Source organism: Sorex fumeus, unplaced genomic scaffold (genome assembly GCF_029834395.1).
Source record: "Sorex fumeus unplaced genomic scaffold, SorFum_2.1 ptg000002l, whole genome shotgun sequence".
NCBI lineage: Eukaryota > Metazoa > Chordata > Mammalia > Eulipotyphla > Soricidae > Sorex > Sorex fumeus.
In genome coordinates this window covers 224939-247907 of record NW_026606059.1, presented here as the reverse complement: position 1 = coordinate 247907, position 22969 = coordinate 224939, and the positions used below count along the sequence as shown (strand labels likewise).

Below are 22969 nucleotides of genomic sequence, written 5' to 3'. Positions count from 1 at the left end.
CAGGACTTACTCCTGACACTGTGCTCAGGTGCAGTGCTGTGCTGAAACACGTGCAGTGCTGGAAATTGAATCAGGGTTGACTGTGTGCAAAGCAAGTGCCTTAACCCTGTATTTCTCTCCAACCTGCTTACTATTATTTTGAAAATTCAAATTTGTGTTTTAATTTTTAGCTCTGATGCACTGAAGTAGGAAAAATATTTCGTTCACATGGTTTTTGTCTTTTATAATTTATTAAGTTTTTCTTTGTATTCTTGTATAATCAGTTTTCGTAAATTGTCTGAAAATGAATTCTGTCAGAACCATGGTAATTGTCCCAAAGCCTGATTCCACAGAGGAGGAATGCTTGAGTAGTAAATTCTGAGAGTGGACTTGTGTCCTCTGAGTTTGAGAGAGGCCTCACTAGAAGTATCAGGGTTTTGGTAGGGTCTGCCTGTCCTTTGGTGAACTATGTCTCATGGTGAAACCTGAGTCCGGAGGCGAGCAGCTCTCGCCAGGGGGGTAGGCAGTCGTCCAGCTTAGTCATCAGCACTGTTCTTATTTTCCCTTGGCCACGGTAATCTGAAGACATTGCTTGTCAGAGGTTCTGTCACCTCAAAAGCAAAAGTTCTCCTTCTGGCACATAGTTGTGCAGTCTTGAAGTGTCCTTGGACCAGCTCTGTAGGGAATGTTGTTTAGGGTTTAGTCATAAGTAAAAGTAGTGACTTTTTGTCACCAGGATGGAATCAGCAGATTCTTGAGATACTGTGTGGTGTCCAAGTATCACGAAGATAATTCATACCTAACATGTGCCAAGCCCTGTGTTGAATCCCTAGCACTGCATGGGCCCCAGAGCATTTGACCTCAAAGCACTGTTGGCTCAACACCATACCACTGGGCCTGTACCACTGGCTCATGCATCACCGGGAGTCACTCAGCTCCTGTAAGCTCCACTGTGGGCACCTCTATAAAAATGCATGAACTCTATGAAGTTGGGGAGGTGTTGGTTTATAAATCTAATGAAAGATTCTGTTATAGCTTTTTTACTTTGCATATGAACTAAAAGTGACTTAGGAAGGAATTTATGTCTATTCCTTCCTGAATCACTGGTTGCAGGAAGAACATGCTTGAGCTTATTCAAATAATCAGAAGGAGGGTTGTCAAAAAAGGAGGAGTAATGTCAAATCATAGAACAGTTTTATTTGCAAAATTACAAGAGGCTTATGTTTCTTTCCAGTTTCTAGACTGTATTTCTTTGCTTTTTTTTTTTTTTAATCTCCATATAGCCTGAGGTTTAGAGGAACTCCCAGATTCCCAACCAGTCCTTATGTATCCTCGGATCTCAAGAACATACTCTCTTGGCCACTGAGTGGCCTACTAACTGACCTCACTTGTGTCATGTCTATCTTTGGCGGCTTGCTCTGGCTAGGGTGTAGAGTAATTCTGGGCATCCTGTGTACCAGCCCCTACTCCATCTGGTGGTGGAGATTGAAGCATTTCCCAGAAGAGGTGTCTCTGAGCCAGCGAGTCAGTAAAGCCTTGTTGTGCAGAGTACCAAAGGGCATCAGTAGGGTTTTGTGCAGGGTACCAAAGGGCATCAGAAGGGTTCTCCGTCCCCTTTTGGAGGAAACCTTTGTAAGCAGTCCAACAGTCTATCAAAAAGTATTTTGAAGCTTTGAGCAAAGAATTTTATAAATGCAAACTGGTAGTACATCTTATTTTTTTTTTTTTAGTACATCTTATTTTTAACATAGAAAATTGACATCACAGTGCTGGCTTTTTCAACTTAAGGTATATTTACATCCCAAATAGAATTCTTATTTCTGAATAGCACATAATCTGAGAGAACAGTGTAAGGAATCAGGAGGTCTTATTTCTTTTTTTTTTTCACTTTAGTTGTGGCACTAGGTCACTTTGAAACACCCAACTTAATCTTTTAAGAGTTTAGGTATATTTTTCCAAATAAGAGAATAAGATATACTGTGAATTTGAAAATAACAGTGACACAGGACATTGAGTCTTTAAAACAATTGGAACCAAATATGTTTTAGTGGAAAAGGCAGGGAACCTGGGAATGGGGTCTTTACCCCAAACATTCTGATTAATAATGTGTGTTTTAATAGTCTTGTGGAATCCACAGACATTTAGGTTTGAGAAACTGATTTCGGATAGTTGGAAAAGATCACTCTGGACAAGAACTGCGTGCTGAAAGTAGGTAAAGGGACAAACATGATAACTTTTCAGTACCTGTATTGCAAACCATAATGCCCAAAAGCGGGGGAGGGGAGTGGAAAGGAGGGGATGAGAGGGGAGGAAGTGCCTGCCATAGAGGTAGATTGTGGATGGAAGGGAGAAACTGGGGACATTGTGGTGGGAAATGTACTCTGGTGAAGGGATGGGTGTTGGGACATTATATAACTGAAATCCAATCATAAACAACCTGTAACTGTGTATCTCACTGTGATTCAATAAGTTTTTTAAAAAAGAAATGAGAATTAATTTTATCATATGGTAATTATGATACTTGGTGAGAGGCAATAAATTGTGAGGTAGAGTAATGTCATGCTTCCAAATAAATTACAAATAGATTTGAAAATAGAGTTTTCCAAAATAGTGCCTTAGCAGAGTAGTAGGTGCATAAGAGAGGGAGGAGTGAATTTTCTAAGGTTATCAATGTATTAGAAGAAGTCAGAGGCGTTTTGACAATATAGAATTGGGAATCCTCCAATTATTTTCATCCTTTAATACAGAAACCAGGGATTTGTTGTTTCTTCCACAGAAATATGAAAATATTCTTATTTCCTGGTATTTCTGATTTTCAGTATTCTGAATTTTGTTGTATAATTTTGGCTACTCAACTTTTCAGAGTATTCTCTTGGATCATATTATTGGTCTGTAGATACTCTCCTTTTCATAGAATATTGAGACTAACATATAACTCTTTCTCCCTCTCTTACCTGATTGGCATTATTCTATTCAATATTACAATTGGAAACCCATTTTCATACGTCATCAGTGTAAATAATAAAATACTAAGGAAACACAAGTCAGATAACATGTTTTTCCTTTCTTTATAATTTCATGACCCTATTGTTGAGTGACATTTATTTCAGAACTTTTGAGACTATTGTAACAGAAAAGATCTGGCCAAACAGAGCCACATGTATACATATATATTATACCCATGTTTTTTAGTTATTTTATAGAATTATATGTGCAAGGAGAAAATGCTATTGCTTGTTTTCAATACCTGATGAGATCATCTATGTTTCTGTGAAGTCTTCATATATTACCCACTCACTGTGTTCTAAAAAAATGTGTGACTGAAAATGAAGTGATTTCCAATTATAAGCTTACTTGATAGTGATAGATCTTACTGGATGCCTCTCCTCCTAAAATAATTTTTCTGAAAATAATTTTGTAAAAAGCCTTCAAAATGATGAAATAATGATACTGTTTGAAGCCTACGAGTAGTCACTGATATATGTGATTCCAAATTGCTTTCTGGAATACAGCTCATAACTGGGGTCCTAAATATCAGGGTTTGAGTTCCCTGCCTGCAAGTTTCACCTTCTATTGTTGGTCAAGTCCAATATCATGGATTGCCATTTCCAGCTAGGGAAAGAGAAACTAGTCCATATTATACAGAAATGAGTTCCACACAAGTAATCAGATGAACAGGTAGGGAGCAACAAACATCTCTTGGTGTGTAAAACACCTCATGTGATAGAAATTGTTCCTGGACAAGCACAGTGTTAGCGATACTTTCACGTTGAGTGCCACCCAGACACACCAGCCTCTTCTCTCTTAAACCAGCAGGCAGATTATTCAGTGTCAGCCACGTTGTGTCCAGCCTGCTCAGTGCTTTTCGTTACCTCCTCACCTTGCTCTTTCACACCAGAACCATTCTACTGAAGGAAGCCTAGCACCATTCAGCATCCTTAGCTCTTCAGCTGCATTTAAAAACAAAACAAAACAAAAACTGCTACTTCCTGTTCTATTTCTTCTGGCTACACTAGCTTGTTTGTTGTTTGTCAAAACCCAGAAACTCTCCACTTCAGGAACTTTTCCATTGTTTGGGCCTTTCCCTAGATGCTCTTTCTATGGCCAACTCCTTAGACATGTCACCTTTTTTTTTTGGTTTTTGGGTCACATCTGGAGATGCTCCTGGCTTTGCATTTGAGAGTCACTCCTGGTGGTACTCAGTTTACCATATAGGATGCAGAGGAACTGGGTGCAAGGTGAACACCCTACGTGCTATACTATCTCTCCAGACTCTAGACACTTCCCCTTTTTCCTTCTGGTCTTTAATCAAAAAGTCTCCTTACTATTCTGAAATCCAGTCTAAAAATTTCCCCTCCCACCCACACATCACATTTCACTTCTCACGTATTGTTTCTTCTTAAAAATTGCCACTAACACAAGGAGTGCTGCATCATTCTTTAAAAAATCTTTTTATAGATTGTAAAATCTTATCACGCCGAAGGTTGTATGTTCACGGGCTCACTGGACGGCACTGTTTCACCGCCTGCCTTCGGTGCTCTTGAGCCACTGTGTGTGGCCTGGATCGGAACGGCTGTTGGCCAAGGGCAGACGGAAGAAAAAACGGGGGCCAGGCTGGTCTATATCAATAGTAGTTTATTCCAATCCTCTTCACTCCTGTCTTTCTCTGCCTCCTTCTCTCCTGGGCCCCAGTCTTGGAAGCTCTCTCCTTCTGGCTCTGACTCTGGATCTCTGGAGCCCGAGCTCTCTCACTTCTGACCCCTTTTCCGAGCTTACGTCTTAGTTTATATAGCAGTCACATAAGGCGGTGACATAAAGGTGGGTTGAATACTGACAAATCAACAAAGAGAGGTAAGACCACTCCTCCGGGAGATTAACTCAAGGATAAAATCTCATCTACAGAGATTACTTCAGATTACTAGGAGATCCACCCAAGGGTGGGATCCCAACAAGGGTGCGTTCTTCCTTCAGTTAGTAATCTACTTAAATAGTTGTAATAAATCTACTTCTAATATTTCTAGCAATGTCATTCTGTATGAGCACAGTAAGAGATATGAATTTAGTTTGGTTCTTCCTGAGAACATCTCACTATACATTTCGCAGTCCTCAGGCCAGGTTAATCTTCCTAGCTCCAGCAGGGTCCTAGTCTCGTCGTTACTTACTTTTGAACCATGACAGCATTTGTCCATGATCATGCCCTCAACTTATAGTTGAGTATCGTGGCTCTTTGGCCTGGCCCATTTCGATGCCAGGGTAGCTCACTGCTTGCCCTGGGTCCATTCGCCCCTCGTCGGGACCCTGCTTTTGGGGTGCTAGGAACTAAGGGCAACTGAGTCAAGAAATCAGATGCCCAGGAGTAAATATTATTCGGAGTCAATCAACTCCCAAGTTACAAAGCATAATATTAACTGTCTTCCTGTGTCCACACAGAAAGGACATTGCTTACAATACAAGTTCAGTGTTCTTAGATGGGTGTGACCTGACAAACCTAAGCTACCTGAGGAAGGACAAAAGAGTGTTATCCTACAATAAATGACTACTTTTCCCCTTTCTCTTCACTTTTGATGTTATTGTGTAGTGACTGGAGGTCACACACATTTAGTTGCATTGCTCACACACTTGCTTGCTGTGCTCAGACACTTTCCATGCAGTGTTCACTGGTTACGTACTTGCACACTTAGTTGTGGTAGATACTGGGTGTTTTACACTCTAGTTTCAGTGCTCTTGCGTTTACCTGTGACAAAGAGTATCCCAGATAGAAGTACTGCTGGAATTACACCCAGCATGTAATGCAGCTGTAGGGATTCAAATCTTGGTCTCATGAATTCTATCATTGAGCCATCCCCAGACCCCTAGATCATTCTTTTTCTGGGCTTTATGTCACTGCTGGTGTCTATTCAATTCTTCTCTACCTAATTGCTGGAATGATCTATCAACATATCATTCCCTGAGAGACACATGGCCCACACCCATGCCTTGAGACCCTGCTCCCTCAGAGTCTCTGTCAAACACATATCCTGCCCTTGGTGTGGGAGAGATGAAGATTTTGGCAACTCTTAGGTAAAACAGTCGACAATATTGGGTTTCCTCTCTCCCTGGCTGTTAGTGAACCCCAAACCAGTAAAATCTTAGAGTCAAAAGGTACTGAGAAAACAAAAGAAGAGAATAAGTGGGTCATTCTTACAAAGAGCAGAACAAAAAGGTATCCTCTGGCCCAAATTCATAATTATGGAAACATTTTTAAGACTTTTACAAAGCTTTAAAATATAAAGAACTGTGGTTAACAAAGCTATTGATAGTTGAGTCAAAGGCATACAATAGTACCACACCAGTCCCACCGCCAGTGCCATCTTTCCTCGGCCAGTGCCCCAGTGCTTCCTTCTGCCACCTGCCTCCTGCACCCAGAGCCCCAACCCCACTTCTCACCGCCTACTACCTTGACAGGTACATTTCCAAGTTTGGTGGATGTAGTTTAGATCTAATGTTTCCATTGTATTTGAGCTGTGCTTTGGATGAACATTGGATAAACATCAAGGACCTATGTCAACAGAGATATGCGTGTTTATTAAAAGTCGTACAGCCTTAATTTAATAAGTGGAGCAAATAGACCATGCTCCTGAATAGGAAGCTTTTATCATGTTTGTTTTTTTAATATAATAGAATCTAAAAAAAAACCTGTGAAATTTTTACGTTCTTATTTGACCTACCAACTCCTTTCAGAAAAATAATCTCCGTGCTCTCCTGGAAATCTGTTACCTTTAAACAAAGCAGCAGAAAGAGCCCACAGTTGTAACAGGCTACTAAGCCTCTCGGTGGGCCCTTGTCCCTGGGGCTCAGTATGGGCTGTTTTGGGAAACCCTGTTCTAGAACATGCCTGAGTATTGGCTTCCTTTGGCATCTTGGACAGGGAGCTGTCAAAATCCCCGCCTCCTCACCCTCTGCCCTGTGAATGCTTCGTGATGACTATGATGCTGCCACACACTTAACATGCTTTTTGGTTCCATAACAATCCAAGATCTCCAGGTTCTAACTATACACTGAAAGCATAGCTAGGAGGTATTGAAGTAGTTATTTTTTAAAAAAAATGAATGAAGGAAGTACTTATAATAACCAATATAATATGCATTATAAAACACATTGTATATGTGTGTGTGGACACACACAAACATAAGAAACTTGTCAGTATACAAATAGGATAAACAATAGACTGATAATACTAAGGTGAGTTTTTAACAGTTTTTTTAGTATATTAAGTGATTGCTTAGCAAATAGAACTTGGAAAACCATTGGGGGGAGTCTAAAATGAGATAATAAACTCTTCTGCACAAGATAAACTTTAGAAAGAAATTAGACTAAAAAGTGGAAAGTTTTAAAAAGCACACATATAAATATAGAAAAAAAGCAAAACTGAATAACAGAGAAATATGGGACTTACAAGGTCTTGGGGAAAATGCACACTTAATCAGTGTCCCCAAAATATCTCTGATCAAAATAAAATCTTAATCTCTGGCTGGGAGCCTAGAATCTCCCTAAACGCTTAAAGTCAGTGCCTTAGGGCAAGTGTTCTGCTTTCATTTGTACATTTTGTTTGCAGATACAGTGCAGCACTGGTTCCCCTAGGGCAAGAAGCATGGTGGTCAATGACCTGGGGCCAGTGTCTGATCTGAATTCTGGCTCTGGAACTTTCCATCTGAGTGACATTGAGCAAGTTATAACCTTTCTCTGCATTAGCTTTCTCACTATATAAGATGTTGAGAACAGGGCTAGCCAAATAGTACAGGAGTAAGGACACTTGGTGCAGTCAAACCTGGTTCAATCCCAGGCACTACTCTGAACTCTGAGTGATCCCTGAGTACAGAGCTAAGAATAAGTCCTGAGCACAGAGAGATATGGCCCCAAAATAAAACAAAGAAACAAAAAATCAGAACAGTAGCAACCACCTTTGTTGAATTGTTTTTACCATGATATTTACAGTGTTTTAAAATGACACCAGTACATGATAAATGGTCAATGGATGTTGAAATGCTCTAAGTCTTCTTTGTTATATAGTAATTCTTGGACTCCCAAGGTTACAAGAAAATACAACCCCTCAAAGACAACTGGTGATATATTTTGAAAACTCAGAAATACATTCATCAATCTGTTTTACTTCTATCCTTTGGAGGTTTAAAAATCCCTGAACAGGGTTAAGTCTGTTGGCACATCCTCTATAGGTAAGTTATATGAGCTGATGAAACAAGCGGAAGGAAATCTACTCACTGAGGTCAGAGTTAAGCACATATGTTTTGTGCAATTCTGCCCCATTATATTGATTATGATACAAGGGAAATGTTTTGTTTGTCACTGAAATCTGTTTTTTAATGAAAACTGGGATCAGCAGTTGTTCTATGTAGGCAGCTTTGTTGTGGATTTAATTAAATATGGCATTCCATTATGTGTGTTTCTCTACCCTGGATGCACCGTAATTGCAATGTGAAGGTTGTGCAGAAGCAAACAGCAGGAAAACATATCACTGGGCAGAATGGAAGAGGTGGGGCAGGATCCATCTATGCCCATGACTGGAGGTCTGGCTGGGCTCAGCCTTCACACCATCCTTGCCATCTCGACTGCAGGACTCAGCTGCACTCACCGTGGCATGCTTTTCTACTTAAAACTGGGGAAGAGGTATGGGGAAGAGTCAGGAAGTTAGTTCTAGCACTGTCTCTCTGAGGACAAGTTGGGCATCTTTGGAGTTACCTTATTAGAACCAGTGTGAATCTCTCAGGTTGTGAGGAAAATGTAAGCTGGGCTGGAAAGAGAGTACAGGGAATGAGGTGCTTCTCTTGCACACATGTCTCATACAGACCCTGCTTAGAACCCCAGGACTACTTAGAGTCTCTCCAGCACTGAGCACAGAGTCAGGAGTAGCCCTGGGAACCACAGGGTGTGGCCCCAAAACAAGCACAAACAAAAAATTTTGAATAGCAAGTTTGAGAAAGTTGGAAGTTTAAGTTAAGCCATCTTTAGTTTATCTCTGTGAATTATTAATAGTGATTTAGGCATGTTCACATCATTCAGTAAAGCTGGGCCTGTACACCAAGGTATTTAATTTTTTTTTTTAATTTAAGAGAGAAAGAGTTTCTAAGAATTAAAGGACTTAAGAATTTGGAAGACATTGTAAGTCATTAATGACAGGAAAAATGCCTTTAAATATTGGCTCATGAAGAGTTCTCTTGGGAAAAATAATAACATTAAGAGTATGTGCTAGTAAATATGCATACTTAAATGTGATCAAGAAAAGCAGTTGAAAGAAATCAGCCTAAAATTTAACAAACCAGTCAGTTGCCAAGAAGCCTGATGGGTCCACGGCCACAGCTGTGGGTTCTGGAGGACACAGTAATCCTTGTTGCATTTTCTCCATGCCGACTGTCAACTGATCAGCTTTTGCAGAAATATCAATCAGAGAATACCCAGTGAAACAACTTGTTCTTGGGATCTCACAAGAAGCATTTTATTAAATTAATAATTATAATTGTTAATACTAAAATAAGTAAACGTAAATTTTTGGTCTCTAAGAAGAAATGTTTTTAAAATTCTGGCCAGGAGGCCAGAGGGAAATGAATGAGGTGGAGAGAGAGGCAGGCAGTGAGGTTGGGGTAAGGGGAGTCTGAGGTTCCTTCTGCAGGTGTGACTCAAGCTAGTATCTAATATCATTAGCTTAAAAGTAGTGTGAAGCCACTAAGTGTGACTTGCCAGTCAGTATTCCTTATATTAGAAGTATTCTTCAGTGCAAGAATGCTTTTAGGACAAGCTTGGGTCAGTAGGGGAACCATTTGGGGTAGATTGAGACGGAGCAGGAGAGAGTTACTTGGGTCATGATGGGGAGGCTGAAATGGTGAGAAGCAGATGGAGTCTAGAATGATTAAGGGAAGAGAAAATGAAGTGGGTACTTGGGTGGATGGAAAGGATGCAATTAGAGAAAGGGGAATTCAGCTGAAGCATCAGGTTCTTGAGAGCGTGACCCAATGGATAGAGGAGCTATTGACAAATCTGAGCTTCTGGGAAGAATGGCAGGTTTGAAGATGAAGTCCTGAACTCCTTTTGCCCTGTTTGTCAGGGTGGTGAGAAGTTGTCATGAATTTTGGGCTTGGACTTGAGACCAGAGCTGCTCAGAGATTTGGGAACTGCTCATGTTCAGGTTGCAATTGAGATTATGGGCGGAATGCAGGTACTTCGTGCAAATATAGAAGGCTCTGAAGTCTCCCAACATAGAAAGGGTGATGAAGAAGAACCTAAAACTGGAACAGAGCAAGGGAAACCTGAAGAGCAGCTGGGAAACCAGTAGTCAGGACAGGGGAAGGAGTTGGGGTGGGGTGGGGCGGGGGGGGGGGTGGGGGGGGAGGGGGAGCGTCATCACGCACTTTCCCGCTTCTGGGAACAGCTGAGTAGCCTCAGAGTTGAAACTCTACACGGGTTCCAGTTTTCTTGCTTCTGTTGAAATGGACTGAGCTGAGAGGAAACCATCAAACTTTGGAACAAGAGTGCAAATTTGCTACTTGTTTTTATATAAAATAATGATGCATTAGCACGGCTTTGAGTTTCACTGGGGGTTTAGAATGCTGGCATTATATACTGCTTCTTTTTCTTTTTCTGGAGAAAGTTCATTTTGTTTAACTTTCTAGCAAACTTAACTTCAGCCGTAGATGAGGTTATGAAATTAGAATAAAGACTCATGAACTAAAGTGATACCAGGATTAAAAGGACATAGTAGACCACCAGCAGTTTCCCTCTGCTTAAGTCCTGAATGCTTATTTTAGCATGATTTTTTTCTACAATGAAATGCTGATAATGTGACCAGTGATTTTCGTTTGGGGTGATGCTGATGCGGAGCTTGACATGAAAGGGAAGACTCCCTCTTTAGACTTTCATGACTCAGTGAATTCCTGAGTAAGGGTACTGAGAAACATCAGTGACATTCTCAGCAGCCTAAATGATTTATGTGACTTGAGACTGAGGGAAGCCTTATGAGTGGAGTGCATCATAGAAGGATTTTTAGATAGTGTTATCTGAGATCTTGGGAAACAGAACTTCCCCTGGAACTTTCTAGAAAAATAAGCTACTTTTTAAATAGATTTTTTAACCTCAAAGTTAAAATTTAATAGCCTGTCAAAATACAATGTCAAGTAATGTTGCTTGCTAAATTTTGTCCATTTTATTTAAATAAACATAATACTTGTGTAACCTTTTTCTTTGACATGTTGGTTGTCCAAGCCAGGTATCTTGGTGGGGTGCGGGTACAATGTAATTCATGTGGGTAATGTTTCTGATTTTCTTTTCTTGGGATACACGCTGAGTTAACCTCATTGGACTTTTCCCCAGGAATTGATGCGTGTACGTGGTGGGTCATTATGCTGCTGCACCTGTGTAGTGTGAAGGTCAGTGTTTTTCTGATTATAAGAACCCATTCATGTCATTCCATTATAAACTCACTTCACTCATAATGGAATGTGCCTCTGTGCATTGTGGTTGCCCTGCCCAGGATTTCTCTCAGGTATGGCCCTGCCACTTGAGATCCATTATCCCCTCCACTGCCTGCTCCTGCACTGACGTGATGACTCCATCGGGGATGATGTTCTCTGCATGTCAGATTCTTCTTTTGTGCTGTGAATATACTGCGTTCACAAGTGAAGTTGTACTTGGACATACCCTGTGATGGTTCTTCCAAAATTTTTCAAGATATGTGTTTCTTACAGTTGATAGGAACATTCAAAAATTTGCTGGGAGATCAGAGCAGTAAGTTTTCCTGCTAACTCAAAGTCTGCCTGTCCCTCTTCCTACCACGTACATACACACACCCTGGGAAGATGCCATCTGACTAGAAGGAGATTCTTACAGCTGGGTGGTTACTCCTGGGAAGAGCTTTCAGTTCGCTTAGACCCTTCTGCCCCAAGTCCCCTACTTCAAGTGTTTCAACTTTATAATAACTTTTGGTGATTGCCAGTGATCACAAATCACATTACCTGCACACTATGCATTCCGAGTTCTATTGGATGATTTTTCTGCATTTCTACATTTGTGATTGTCTGCTTCTAACAATTTGAAGAGGTGAGTCCAACTTTGCTCCCAATCTCAAGAATATAAGGAACAAAGGGTGGAGTCACAACTCCAAAGTCTCCTAGCTGGTGAGAAGCAGGAATTTGAAGAAGACCTCCCTTTTAGATGCCAGTGTCCTTGGCCTGCTGATGATCTAGGAATATGCACACAACCATTCCTTGAAAGAGGATTTTATTTAAAAAAATTTGAGGCCAAAGAAATACTATAGTAGGTAGGGTGCTTGCCATGCATGTAACTGATGATGGTTCTATCCTCATACCACGTATGGTCCCCTGAGCACTGCCAGTAGTGATCCCTGAAAAAAGAGCCAAGTCAAACCCCTTAAACTCAGGCCTTATCTTCTCCCATAGGGCACTTTATGATCCAGAAATATACACACAACCATCACAAATTCTCCCAAATTGGAGAGTTTGGAATTTTCCTAATTGTTAAGTTCAGAACAACATACTTTGGGAATGAGCATTTCACATACTGTCATTAAGTGAATACTTAATCGCGTGCTGTCAGGTGTTATGGAACATGACCACAGTGACAGCAACTGTTCTTTTCTCTGTTTCATATTCCAGAATGTTGTCCCACCAGAGCCGCCTCCTCATGTCTAAACTCACTGGAAGCTTTATGCCTAGGTTCGCTCAGCTATTCTGTCCTTGAATTTTCTCCGTTTGGGTAAAGCCGAGGGGGTCACTTTTCAGCACAGAGTCAAGATATCCCCTAAGCACCACAGATACCATCTTCAAATCCCCCCAAATAAAAAGAATATAAATAAATATTATCAAGAAATTCCTTTGCATCGATGTAACATTCTCACAGAATGTCGCCTTTTCTTCTCTCTGGGATGAGTACCCTTGCAAACTCAGGGTTTCTCATCCTAGAGAAACGTAGCTGACGTTTGTCAAATTTAACAGTGGGGCAGGAGAGATAGTACAGCGGATCAGGTGCTTACCTTGCATTCCCATCTGGGTCCAACCCAGCACCCCATTTGGGCCTGAGCCTGCCAGAAGTGGTTGCTCATACGTGGTATGAGGATGGAGCCATCATCAGTCACATGTATGGCAAGCACCCTACCTACTATCGTATTTCTTTGGCCCCTTGTTCTTTTAAACAAAATCCTCTTTCAAGGAATGGTTGTGTGCATATTCCTGGATCGTCAGTAGGACAAGGATACTGGCATCTAAGGGAGGTCTCCTTCAAATTCCTGCTTCTCACCAGCTAGTAGACTTTGGAGTTGTGACTCCACCCTTTGTTCCTTATATTCTTATAAGCCCTGCACAGCTCTTTGTGCCCCACCCCCAACCCATCCCGCCAGCCACCACCACCCCAAGCAAAACAGACTCACATACAAAACAGAAAACTAGATTCATCAAAAAATGCTAAACGTGCTCACAGATTATCTCAGGGGATTTTATTCAGCAATCCAGGGAATGTTCTGCCTTGACGTTTATATGGGTGAGTACTCCCTGATTGTAAGGACAGAGGATACTGACATCACAACTCAGGCTCCCAAGATGGAGTCTGTGAACCGTCCCCAGAATCACTTCTTGCATGTTGATCATCTGGAGGGGAAGGACACAGCATCCTATTTCCATTCTGTCAAAGTAAGTGCTTTTATAAAAAGTGGATTTCTTTGAAATACAAGTTTTATCACTCAAAGGGAAATATATTTTCTATAGTTCCTTTGAGGAATCAATTCTAGAAAGGGGGATAAAAAACAGACTTTTTGTGTAGTTCTAAGATTGGTTTAAAGTATGTTATGACATGAGATAGTTCGTCACCAAAATTGTCATGTGTAATTCCTCTTTTGAGCTTTTCTTTTTTGAAGAGATATTCAGTAAGTTGTTTGTTTTAACAAAAGAGTGCCAGTTTTGTATACAGTCACAGACATCTCTCTGGCATGGTTGTGCTGGGTTTAGAGCCCAGAATTTTCTTTTTTAACAAGAACTGGAAGTCCCCTCATATTTCAGTCTCCTCTCATGACTGTTTCCACACCATAAAGTTTATGGAGAATATTACAATGCTGGTGTTCTGCAGCTGTAATGTTTTGTGTCAGCAGATATGAGTCCCAAGTTTGCTCTGCTAGCTTGCTTTTGAAAGCTTGTTTTACACAGTTTTAAACAGTAGTTCAGTGTTTTCATGATCACAACTAAATATAAACTATAAACATGTGTTTGCTTTATTCTGTTGCAGAGATTTTTGGTCCAAAGCGCAATTGTGGAACATTTTATTCTCCTTAAATTTTCTATTTTTCACATATTTTGGAATTTATATTATTTTTAATTGAATCACCTACGAATTGCAAGGTGATTCATAATTGAGTTCCACACAATTATGAAATGTTCCAACATTTGTGAAATGTTCCAACATCAATCCTTTATACAGAATCCATTCCCTCCATGACTGTTCCCAAATTTCCCTCCTGCCTACTCCTCCCAACTCCCAGCCAGATTATCCTGGGTTACCCTCACCTTAAGTGACCACATGAACTGCTCGAAATTTTAAGTCAGACCCTGGGGTAATGAACAAGCTCAGAGTGGTGTGGATATTTTAGTTGGAAGCAGGGACCAGTTATTTGTTATTCACTAAGCATCTGTTGATTGAACACCTCATTCCTACCAGGCAAAGAGCTGTGAATAACACAGTAGTCCCCTGCCCTGTGGACACTAGTTGGGAGAAGATAGTGGTCAGAAAATGAAAACTGCATAATTTTAACATTACATAATTTTAGGAACTGGGAAGTAAGGTAAAGGCCCTCCCGTTGATCGTCGATTTGCTCGAGCGGGCCCAGTAACGTCTCCATTGGAGACTTTGTTGTTACTGTGTCTGGCATATCGAATACTCTCGGTAGCTTGCCGGGCTCCCCGAGAGGGGCGGAGGAATCGAACTCGGGTCAGCCATGTTGGCCGCTTGTAAGGCGAATGCCCTACCCGCTGTGCTATCGCTCCAGCCCCTAGCACAGCGGGTAGGGCGTTCGCCTTACACGCGGCCAACATGGCCGACCCGAGTTCGATTCCTCCGCCCCTCTCGGAGAGCCAGGCAAGTTACCGAGAGTATTCGATATGCCAGACACAGTAACAACAAAGTCTCCAATAGAGACGTTACTGGGCCCGCTCGAGCAAATCGACGATCAACGGGAGGGCCTTTACCTTAGGAACTGGGAAGTATGCGGAAGAAATAATCAGGACAGGCATAAGTGGAGAAGGTAGAGCTCAGAGACACCCTGTGTTCACTTGTTGCACTTTTTGTATTGTTTGAGTGTTTTCATCCTGTCTCTCATGCCATGTATAACTTGAACTTGTATAAAAAGTTACCTCAGAGTTTACCCCCTGGGCTCCCAATGGACCTGTTTTCTTGTTTTATTTGACTGCCAATGTTTAGGACTCTTCTTCTTCTTTCTTTATTATTTTAAAAACAGTTCACATAAAACTCAGAATCCTGCTTTTTCTGAAGAAAATGAAAACCTCTTTCAGCAATTGGCCACAGTGGGCAGTGGATGAATGACATCAGAGGGGCACGTGGCGTCCAGGTTGCCCTGGCTCTTGCTTAGTTCTCCTTCTGCCTCCTGGCAGTCAGGAGTGCTGCCAGCCCTGCAGTGCCCAGAGCAGTGACACACCAATATCAGGGACCCTTCTTAGCACTTGTGCTAAGGAAAGGCACTTGTGCGTGCTTTCTCCTCTTGTGCCATCTCTCTTTTGGGGCTGTAAGAGGCTGCTTAGGTGACAAGCTATCACAGCCTAAGTTTCAGAAAGAATTAACTGATCAAAAGGTGAACTGATCTTTTTGCACTTTCATAGTATCTTCACACTAGCAATTTTATGGGACTGATGTAACACCTAATTTATTTTCACTTTTGACGGTTTCAGGTCAAAATATCTAAACTTTTGAGCTATGGGTTCTTTATATTCTGTCTCTATAATACTCAAGTCCAATCTCTTATTATTTTATCTTTGATATATAATTCCTACTGCCAATTCCTTCCTATCTCCTTCCCTTGCTACAGTGGAATTCTAAACACACGCTATTTTGTTCCAGTTGCCCTGAAATTATTGCTGTTGGATTTCCAGAGTACTATGCCATTTGTTAGGTAGAATGTTGTGTTATTAGGATGTCCTATCCTCTTACAGAAGGCAGTGTTCTCTGAGCTTAATCAGTACATACCATGCATTTTATTCGTTTGCTGAATAAATCAGAACTTACTCCTGATGCTGAGATTATTGCTGACAGTGCTCAGGGGACCATATATGCTGCAAGGAATTGAACTGTGATTGTCCATATGAACTATGATTGTCCCCCTGTTCTGTCTCTCCAGACCCACCCCCCCATGGAATCCTTGACTCACCTCCCAAGAATATCAGCATACAGCAGTTCTCTCATCCATTCTCAGTGGCTTCAAGCAGTGGTGGCCTAAAATTCACCCACTTGACTTATAAAAAGCATTTCCAAATAGATGTGACTATCATAAGCATATTGTTAACAAGTAATATAATTAATATTTAAGTATAATTTTGAGATACAAGAATAACCTTTCTTTACTCCATAGTAGCACTGTAGCACTGTCCTCCCGTTGTTCATTGATTTGCTCGAGAGGGCCCAGTAACGTAGATAGTAGATTATTTGCTGTTGATGCTCTCTTCGTGTTGCATGTAACTTTACTCTTGTAAGAAGCACACCTCTGAGTATACTCTGCTTCTTTTTGGCATAATTTATGAGGAGCAATCTGAGTTTCATGATCAAGGCCTGTGTTCATTCTTCTGAAAATGGATCTTTTCACAATCATGCAAAGACTGTTGCAAGGAACCAGCTTTAGCATCAGGTGGGGGACTTATTTATGCAGACCTCTGTGTCTACTCCACAAATGCTAACTCTATGTCTACGTTTTAATAGGATTTCCAGGAAGTCCACATGACCTTTAAGTAGGAAATAGTCTTTCTAAATACCAATGTACATAACTCTCCTGTCGAAAGGCACAGAGTGGCTGGATGAATCAGGAAATCTGCTTAATAGTAGAGACACACCTGATGTCCCATGACAAATAATTTGTAGATAACAGGGAAATATTTTCAAAAATTCTAAAGACTCGACTAGAAACTCCTACAGAGAATAAACCAATGCATCAAAGTAACAGGCTACAAAATCAACACCCAAAATATGTTGATTTTTTGTGTGCAAATAATAACCTATTAAAAAAAGAATAAAATGATAGCCTCATTTAAAATAGTAAAATTGACATCTAGGGAAAGATTTATACATTGAAAACTGTAAGTCACTATTAAAAGAAGTAGAAATGGAAATAAAAATTCATTGCAAGTTCATGAATTGAAAGAATTAACACTAAAATGACAGTGGTGCATAAAGCATTATGCATTCAAAGGAGTCCTCATTAAAATTTCAGTGACTTTCTTCAAGGACACAGAACAAAGAACTAAAACTTGTTTGTAATCATATCACGGTCCTCCCGTTGTTCATCGATTTGATTTGCTCGAGCGGGCCCAGTAACATCTCCATCATGAGACTTGTTGTTACTGTGTTTGGCATATTGAATACATCACGGGTAGCTTGCCAAGCTCTACCGTGAGGGCGAAATACTCTCGGTAGCTTGCCGGGCTCTCCTAGAGGGGCGGAGGGATCGAACTCGGGTCGACCATATTGGCTGCTTGCAAGGCAAATGCCCTACCGCTGTGCTATCGCTCCAGCCCTTGTAATAATAAAACTCCACAAATAATCTAAACAAGTTTGAGAAGACAGAAGGTGGGAAATATTGCATTTCTTGACTTTGAATTATACAATAGAACTATTATAATCAAAACTGTGGTACTGGAATAAATATAGGCTGTCAGACTAATGGAATGTATTTTTTTTTTTTTGTTCAGCCATTGATTTTTTTATGTTTTTTTTTTTATTATTTTTAAATTTTTATTAGTGAAACACCATGAGGTACAGTTGTAGACTTGCAAATTTTTGTGTTTGGGCTTCAATTATATAATGATCAAACACTCATCCCTCCACCAGTGCCCATTTTCCACCACCACGGGTTCCAGTATCCCTCCCACCCCCCATCTCTCCCCATCCCACCCTGCCTCTGTGGCAGGGGAATTCCCCCTTGTTCTCTCTTTCCTTTTGGGTGTTGTGGTTTGCAAAAGAGGCATTGAGTGGCAATCATGTTTGGTCTATAGTCTACTTTCAGCATGCTTCTCCCATCCTGGGAGGATCCTCCCAACACCCTTTATTTGGTGCTCTGTTCTCTATCTGAGCTCCCTTTTCCCTAGCATGTGTGGCTGGCCTCCAAGCCATGGGGAAAACCTCCTGGTACTAATCTCGGCCACTCTTGGGGGTTAGTCTCTAATGGAACAGTATTGAGAGCCCAGACATAATCAGTCAGATGTATGAACAATCTATGACAAAGGATCTGGGTGTTTGAAGTGGAGTCGAAAGATTTTTTGAGTAATAGTATTGTAAAAACTGGATAGCCACGTGCAATAAAATGAGACTGGAACTCTATCTTACATCATTCACAAAAATTAATTAAAAGTATACTAAAGAACTTGAGATTAGATCATAATAATAAAATACATTGAGAAAACATAGACAAAAGCTCCACGTGTTTTCAGTGATTTGACTTTATTGGCAAAGATAACAAAAAGAAAAACAAATGAGCTAATCCAATTAAAAAGGTTTTACAGGACAAAAGAAACTTAGGTTAATATAAAAAGACACTCTAATGAATGGGTGAATAAAATTGCACACCAGTACATCAGATAAAACAATATCCAGGTATATAAAGTACTCACAAAGCTCAACAATTACAACAAAAGCCTATAATCCCATCAGGAGATGAAGGGAGATAACAGACACTTCCCTCAAGGATGACTGTTTGGTATTTGAAGAAGTGTTCATTGTTCCTTATCATCAGAGAACACAAATCAGAACAACAATGAAATATCTCATACCAGTGAGGATGTGATGTGTAAAAAGACCAGAAGCAACCAGTATTGGCAAAAGAGATACATAGAAATTTTTTTCCTCCTCACAGTTTTTTTTTTTTTGGTAGGAGTACTGCTATTTATTCAGCCACTGATTAGCTGATTGAATTGGGCATGACCTTCACCTTACTTTTTTGGAGCGATAGCACAGCGGGTAGGGCGTTCGCCTTACAAGCGGCCAACATGGCCGACCCGAGTTCGATTCCTCCGCCCCTCTCAGAGAGCCCAGCAAGCTACCGAGAGTATTCGATATGCCAGACACAGTAATAGCAAAGTCTCCAATGGAGACGTTACTGGGCCTGCTCGAGCAAATTGACGATCAACGGGAGGGCCTTTACCTTTTACCTTTATAATTTTATTTATTGAATCACCGTGAGAGCAGTTACAAAGCTTTCAGGTTTAAGTCTTGGTCATACAATGAAACACCCGTACCTTCAACAGTGCCCATTCTCCACCACCAAAAACCCCAGTGTACTCCCATCCCACACCCTCCCCCTACTGTTGTGGCAGATGATTTCCACATTACTCTCTCTCTACTTTGATCACATGCAATATTTTGACACCAGACCCACCATTATTATTTGGGATTTCACCCCAACACTCAGATCTGCTGAAAAGGCAACAGTAGACAATTTGTTTTCTATTGCTGGTTATGAATAACATATGATGTAGCGTGGCTGCAGTAGTGGCTGTGCGATTTTGAAATTCTGAAATTTTAACAGATCTGGAGGGATTTCTGCCAAAACCTGTTGGGTTCCGAGATTTGTTCCTGAGTCTCTTGGATCATGGCCATTAAGCAGCTTCATCGGGTGCCAGAAAGGCTGTTTGTGGGCAGCGACTCAGGGTCTTGTTGGGATGGGGAGGAAAGGGCCGGCTCCACCCCCATCCCTGAGCATCGTCCTCTGAGCATTGCTGGGAGTGATCCCTCAGTACAGAGCCAAGTCTAAGCCCTGAGCATTTTAGGGTATTCACCCTCTCCACCCCAACACCCCCCCCCAAAAAAAAAACCCCAAACTGTATAAAAAACAAAACAAAACAAAGTTAGGACAACTAAAAAGATCAAAAATTGCATCTGAAACCTTGGCCCAGAGTATAGGGAGGAGAAGGAAAGCAAGAGTAGAGGGTAGTGGGAGAAGAGACAAATGAGAAGCAGAGAGGGCCAAGTAAGGGGAGTCAGGTATCAAGGTGACGTTAAGGAATGATAGATATCAAACGGCAGAGTCAACACTGAGATCACGAGATCCAAATTTTAACAACTGAACTTAGAAAGGTGCCTGTCAAGAGGTCAGGTTGGAGGGGGAATGTTGGGAGGGAACCTGGAAACATTGGTGGAGGGAAGTTGACACTGGTGGTGGGATTGATGCTATAATATTGTATGTCTGAAACTCAACTACGTATATCTTTGTAAGTCATGGTGCTGTGATAGAAATTTTTTAAAATTTTGAAAAGTGACAATAGGAGATTTAGAAACAGCGTTTCAGTAAGAAATTTTAACCTATTACAGCGGTAGGGCGTTTGCCTTGCATGCAGCCAACATGGCCGACCTGAGTTCGATTCCTTCGCCCCTCTCGGAGAGCCCGGCAGGCTACTGAGAGTATCTCGCCCGCACAGCAGAGCCTGGCAAGCCCCCCGTGACATATTCTATATGCCAAACAAGTAACAAGAAGTCTCACGATGGAGACGTTACTGGGCCCGCTTGAGCAAATCGATGAACAACAGGAGGACAGTGACCATAACAGTGACCATTCTTTGCTAATTTATGATTCCAAGATAGGCTCTGAGAATTGTTCATTTAAGCAATAAAATATGAATCTGCCTTGTAGATAAGGAGGCTGACATTAATCTGGCATATTAGGGATCTAAGCAAGAGGCTTGGCATCAGGTCTGAGTTTTAACTTTACAGAATAGTAGAAACTTTTTTTTTCTTTTTTAAAGGATAGCAACAAATATTTTTAGTTCAAAGTGGTGGAACACCAAGACACAACACAGTCATACGGATCAAGCAAACCTACTGGGAATTTATTTTTTTTGCACTATTAGCCTCAACAGTATTAATTATTGATAGTAAAAACATGTTGAAGATCAGCAAGTGCCTGGAGTTTAAGGATAGTAGATTGAGTATAGCCATATGCCTCCAAATTTTCAGATTACATTCGATGTTTTCAAAGGGCTGGCAGCGCTCTGTCTCTCTCTTCGCCTGCGTTCCATGGTCTCGGGCCACTTCCCCCACCCTGGGGAGGTGGATGGCGATGGGCAGGCAAAGGAACGAGGGCCAAGCTGGTTGATATCAATTGTAGTTTATTCCAATCTTCACTCCCTTTCTGCTCCTCTCGAGCTTGAGCCCCTCTCACTTCTTACTGCCCCCTTGGAGCCCATGCCTGAGCCCCCTCCGAGCTTACAGTCTTAGTTTATATAGCAATCATGTAGGGTGGTGGACAAAGGTGGGTTGAACATTAACAAATCAACAAAGAGAGGTGAGACCACTCCTCCAGGACATTGACTCAAGGATAAAATCCCATCTAAAGAGATTACTCCAGATTACTAGGAGATCTGCTCAAGGGTGGGATCCCAACGAGGGTGTGTTCTTCCTCAGCTAGTAATCTACTTAAATTCATTCATTCATTTTCATTCATCATCCTGTTATTCATCGATTGCCTCGAGCAGGCCCCAGTAACGTCTCTTTCATCCTAGCCCTGAGATTATATTCAAGGCTCTTTAGGAGAATGAGACCCATCATTGTTACTGGTATTTGGCATATTTGGTACGCCACGGGGAGTTTGCCAGACTCTGCCCTGTGGGCAGGCTACATTCGATAGCCTGCAAGTTTGTCCAAAGTAGTAATGAGATAATAAGATGTCATAAAAAGATGTCCTGATAAGATGTCGCGCAGCCGCAAATGCGGCCACGCGGTACCAGGAGCTGGATTTTATAGTCTCTGAGTCTGGCCGCTGATGGGATTACACGGTGCCAGGACCAGCCACCACCATGCCGAGACCACTCTCCGCACACATGAAGGTACTGGCAGAGGGACAAAGCCACGCGGGTTCCGGGGCCAAGATCTCCAAGCCTACTCGGATTGGAGTTGAGCATCCTCCACCCAGATCCTCCAAATTCCAGTAGGCGGGGGTCACACCCACCACCTGGCTCCCTGGCGCCGTGTAATCTACTTAAATAGTTGTAGTAAATCTACTTCTAATATTTCTAGCAATGTCATTCTGAATGAGCACAGTAAGAGATATAAACTTAAGGGTTTGTTCTTCCTGAGATCATCTCACTATATATTCCAATATATATATATATACACATATATATACATATATATATATATATATCATACCACAGTCCTCAGGCCATATTAGTCTTCCTAAACCCAGCAGGGTCCTAGTCTTGTCCTTCCTTCCTTACTTTTGGATCATGACAGCATTTGTCCATGATCATGCCCTCAATTTATAGTTGAGTATTGTGGTGCTTTGTCCTGGCCCATTTCGATGCCAGGGTAGCTCACAGCTTGTCCTGGGTCCATTCAGTCCCTCATTGGGACCCTGCTTTTGGGATGCTAGGAACTAAGGGCAACTGAGTCAAGAAAGCAGATGCCCAGGACTAAATATTACTCGGAGTCAATCAACTCCCATGTTACAAAGCATAATATTAGCTGTCTTCCTGTGTCCATACAGAAAGGACATTGCTTTAAGGTAAGCTATGCAAAAGACATAACTTCCAATACAAGTTCAGTGTCCTTAGAAGGATCTGATCTTACAAGCTAACAGAATCTGATTAGGGAGAAAAGGTGATTAGGTGATTAGGGAGAAAAGGTGGATGGGGAGGAGCGCACAGAGAAGAGTTTACAGATAAACAGAGGAATAGGAGTGATGGGTGTAACCTGTTAAACCTAAGCTCCCTGTGGCAAGGGAGAAAGGACAAAC

General features: G+C 41.4%; 1 protein-coding gene across 1 annotated transcript in view; it reads left to right on the top strand.

The window, feature by feature from the left end:
• The window catches only part of HECW1 (HECT, C2 and WW domain containing E3 ubiquitin protein ligase 1), a 310169-nt gene that overhangs the window by 92658 nt on the left and 194542 nt on the right, over nt 1-22969 (top strand). Inside the window, exon 4 of the mRNA XM_056112411.1 lies at nt 11338-11393. Within this exon, the coding sequence (XP_055968386.1) occupies nt 11338-11393 (56 nt within the window). The remainder of the gene's footprint in view (nt 1-11337; nt 11394-22969) is intronic.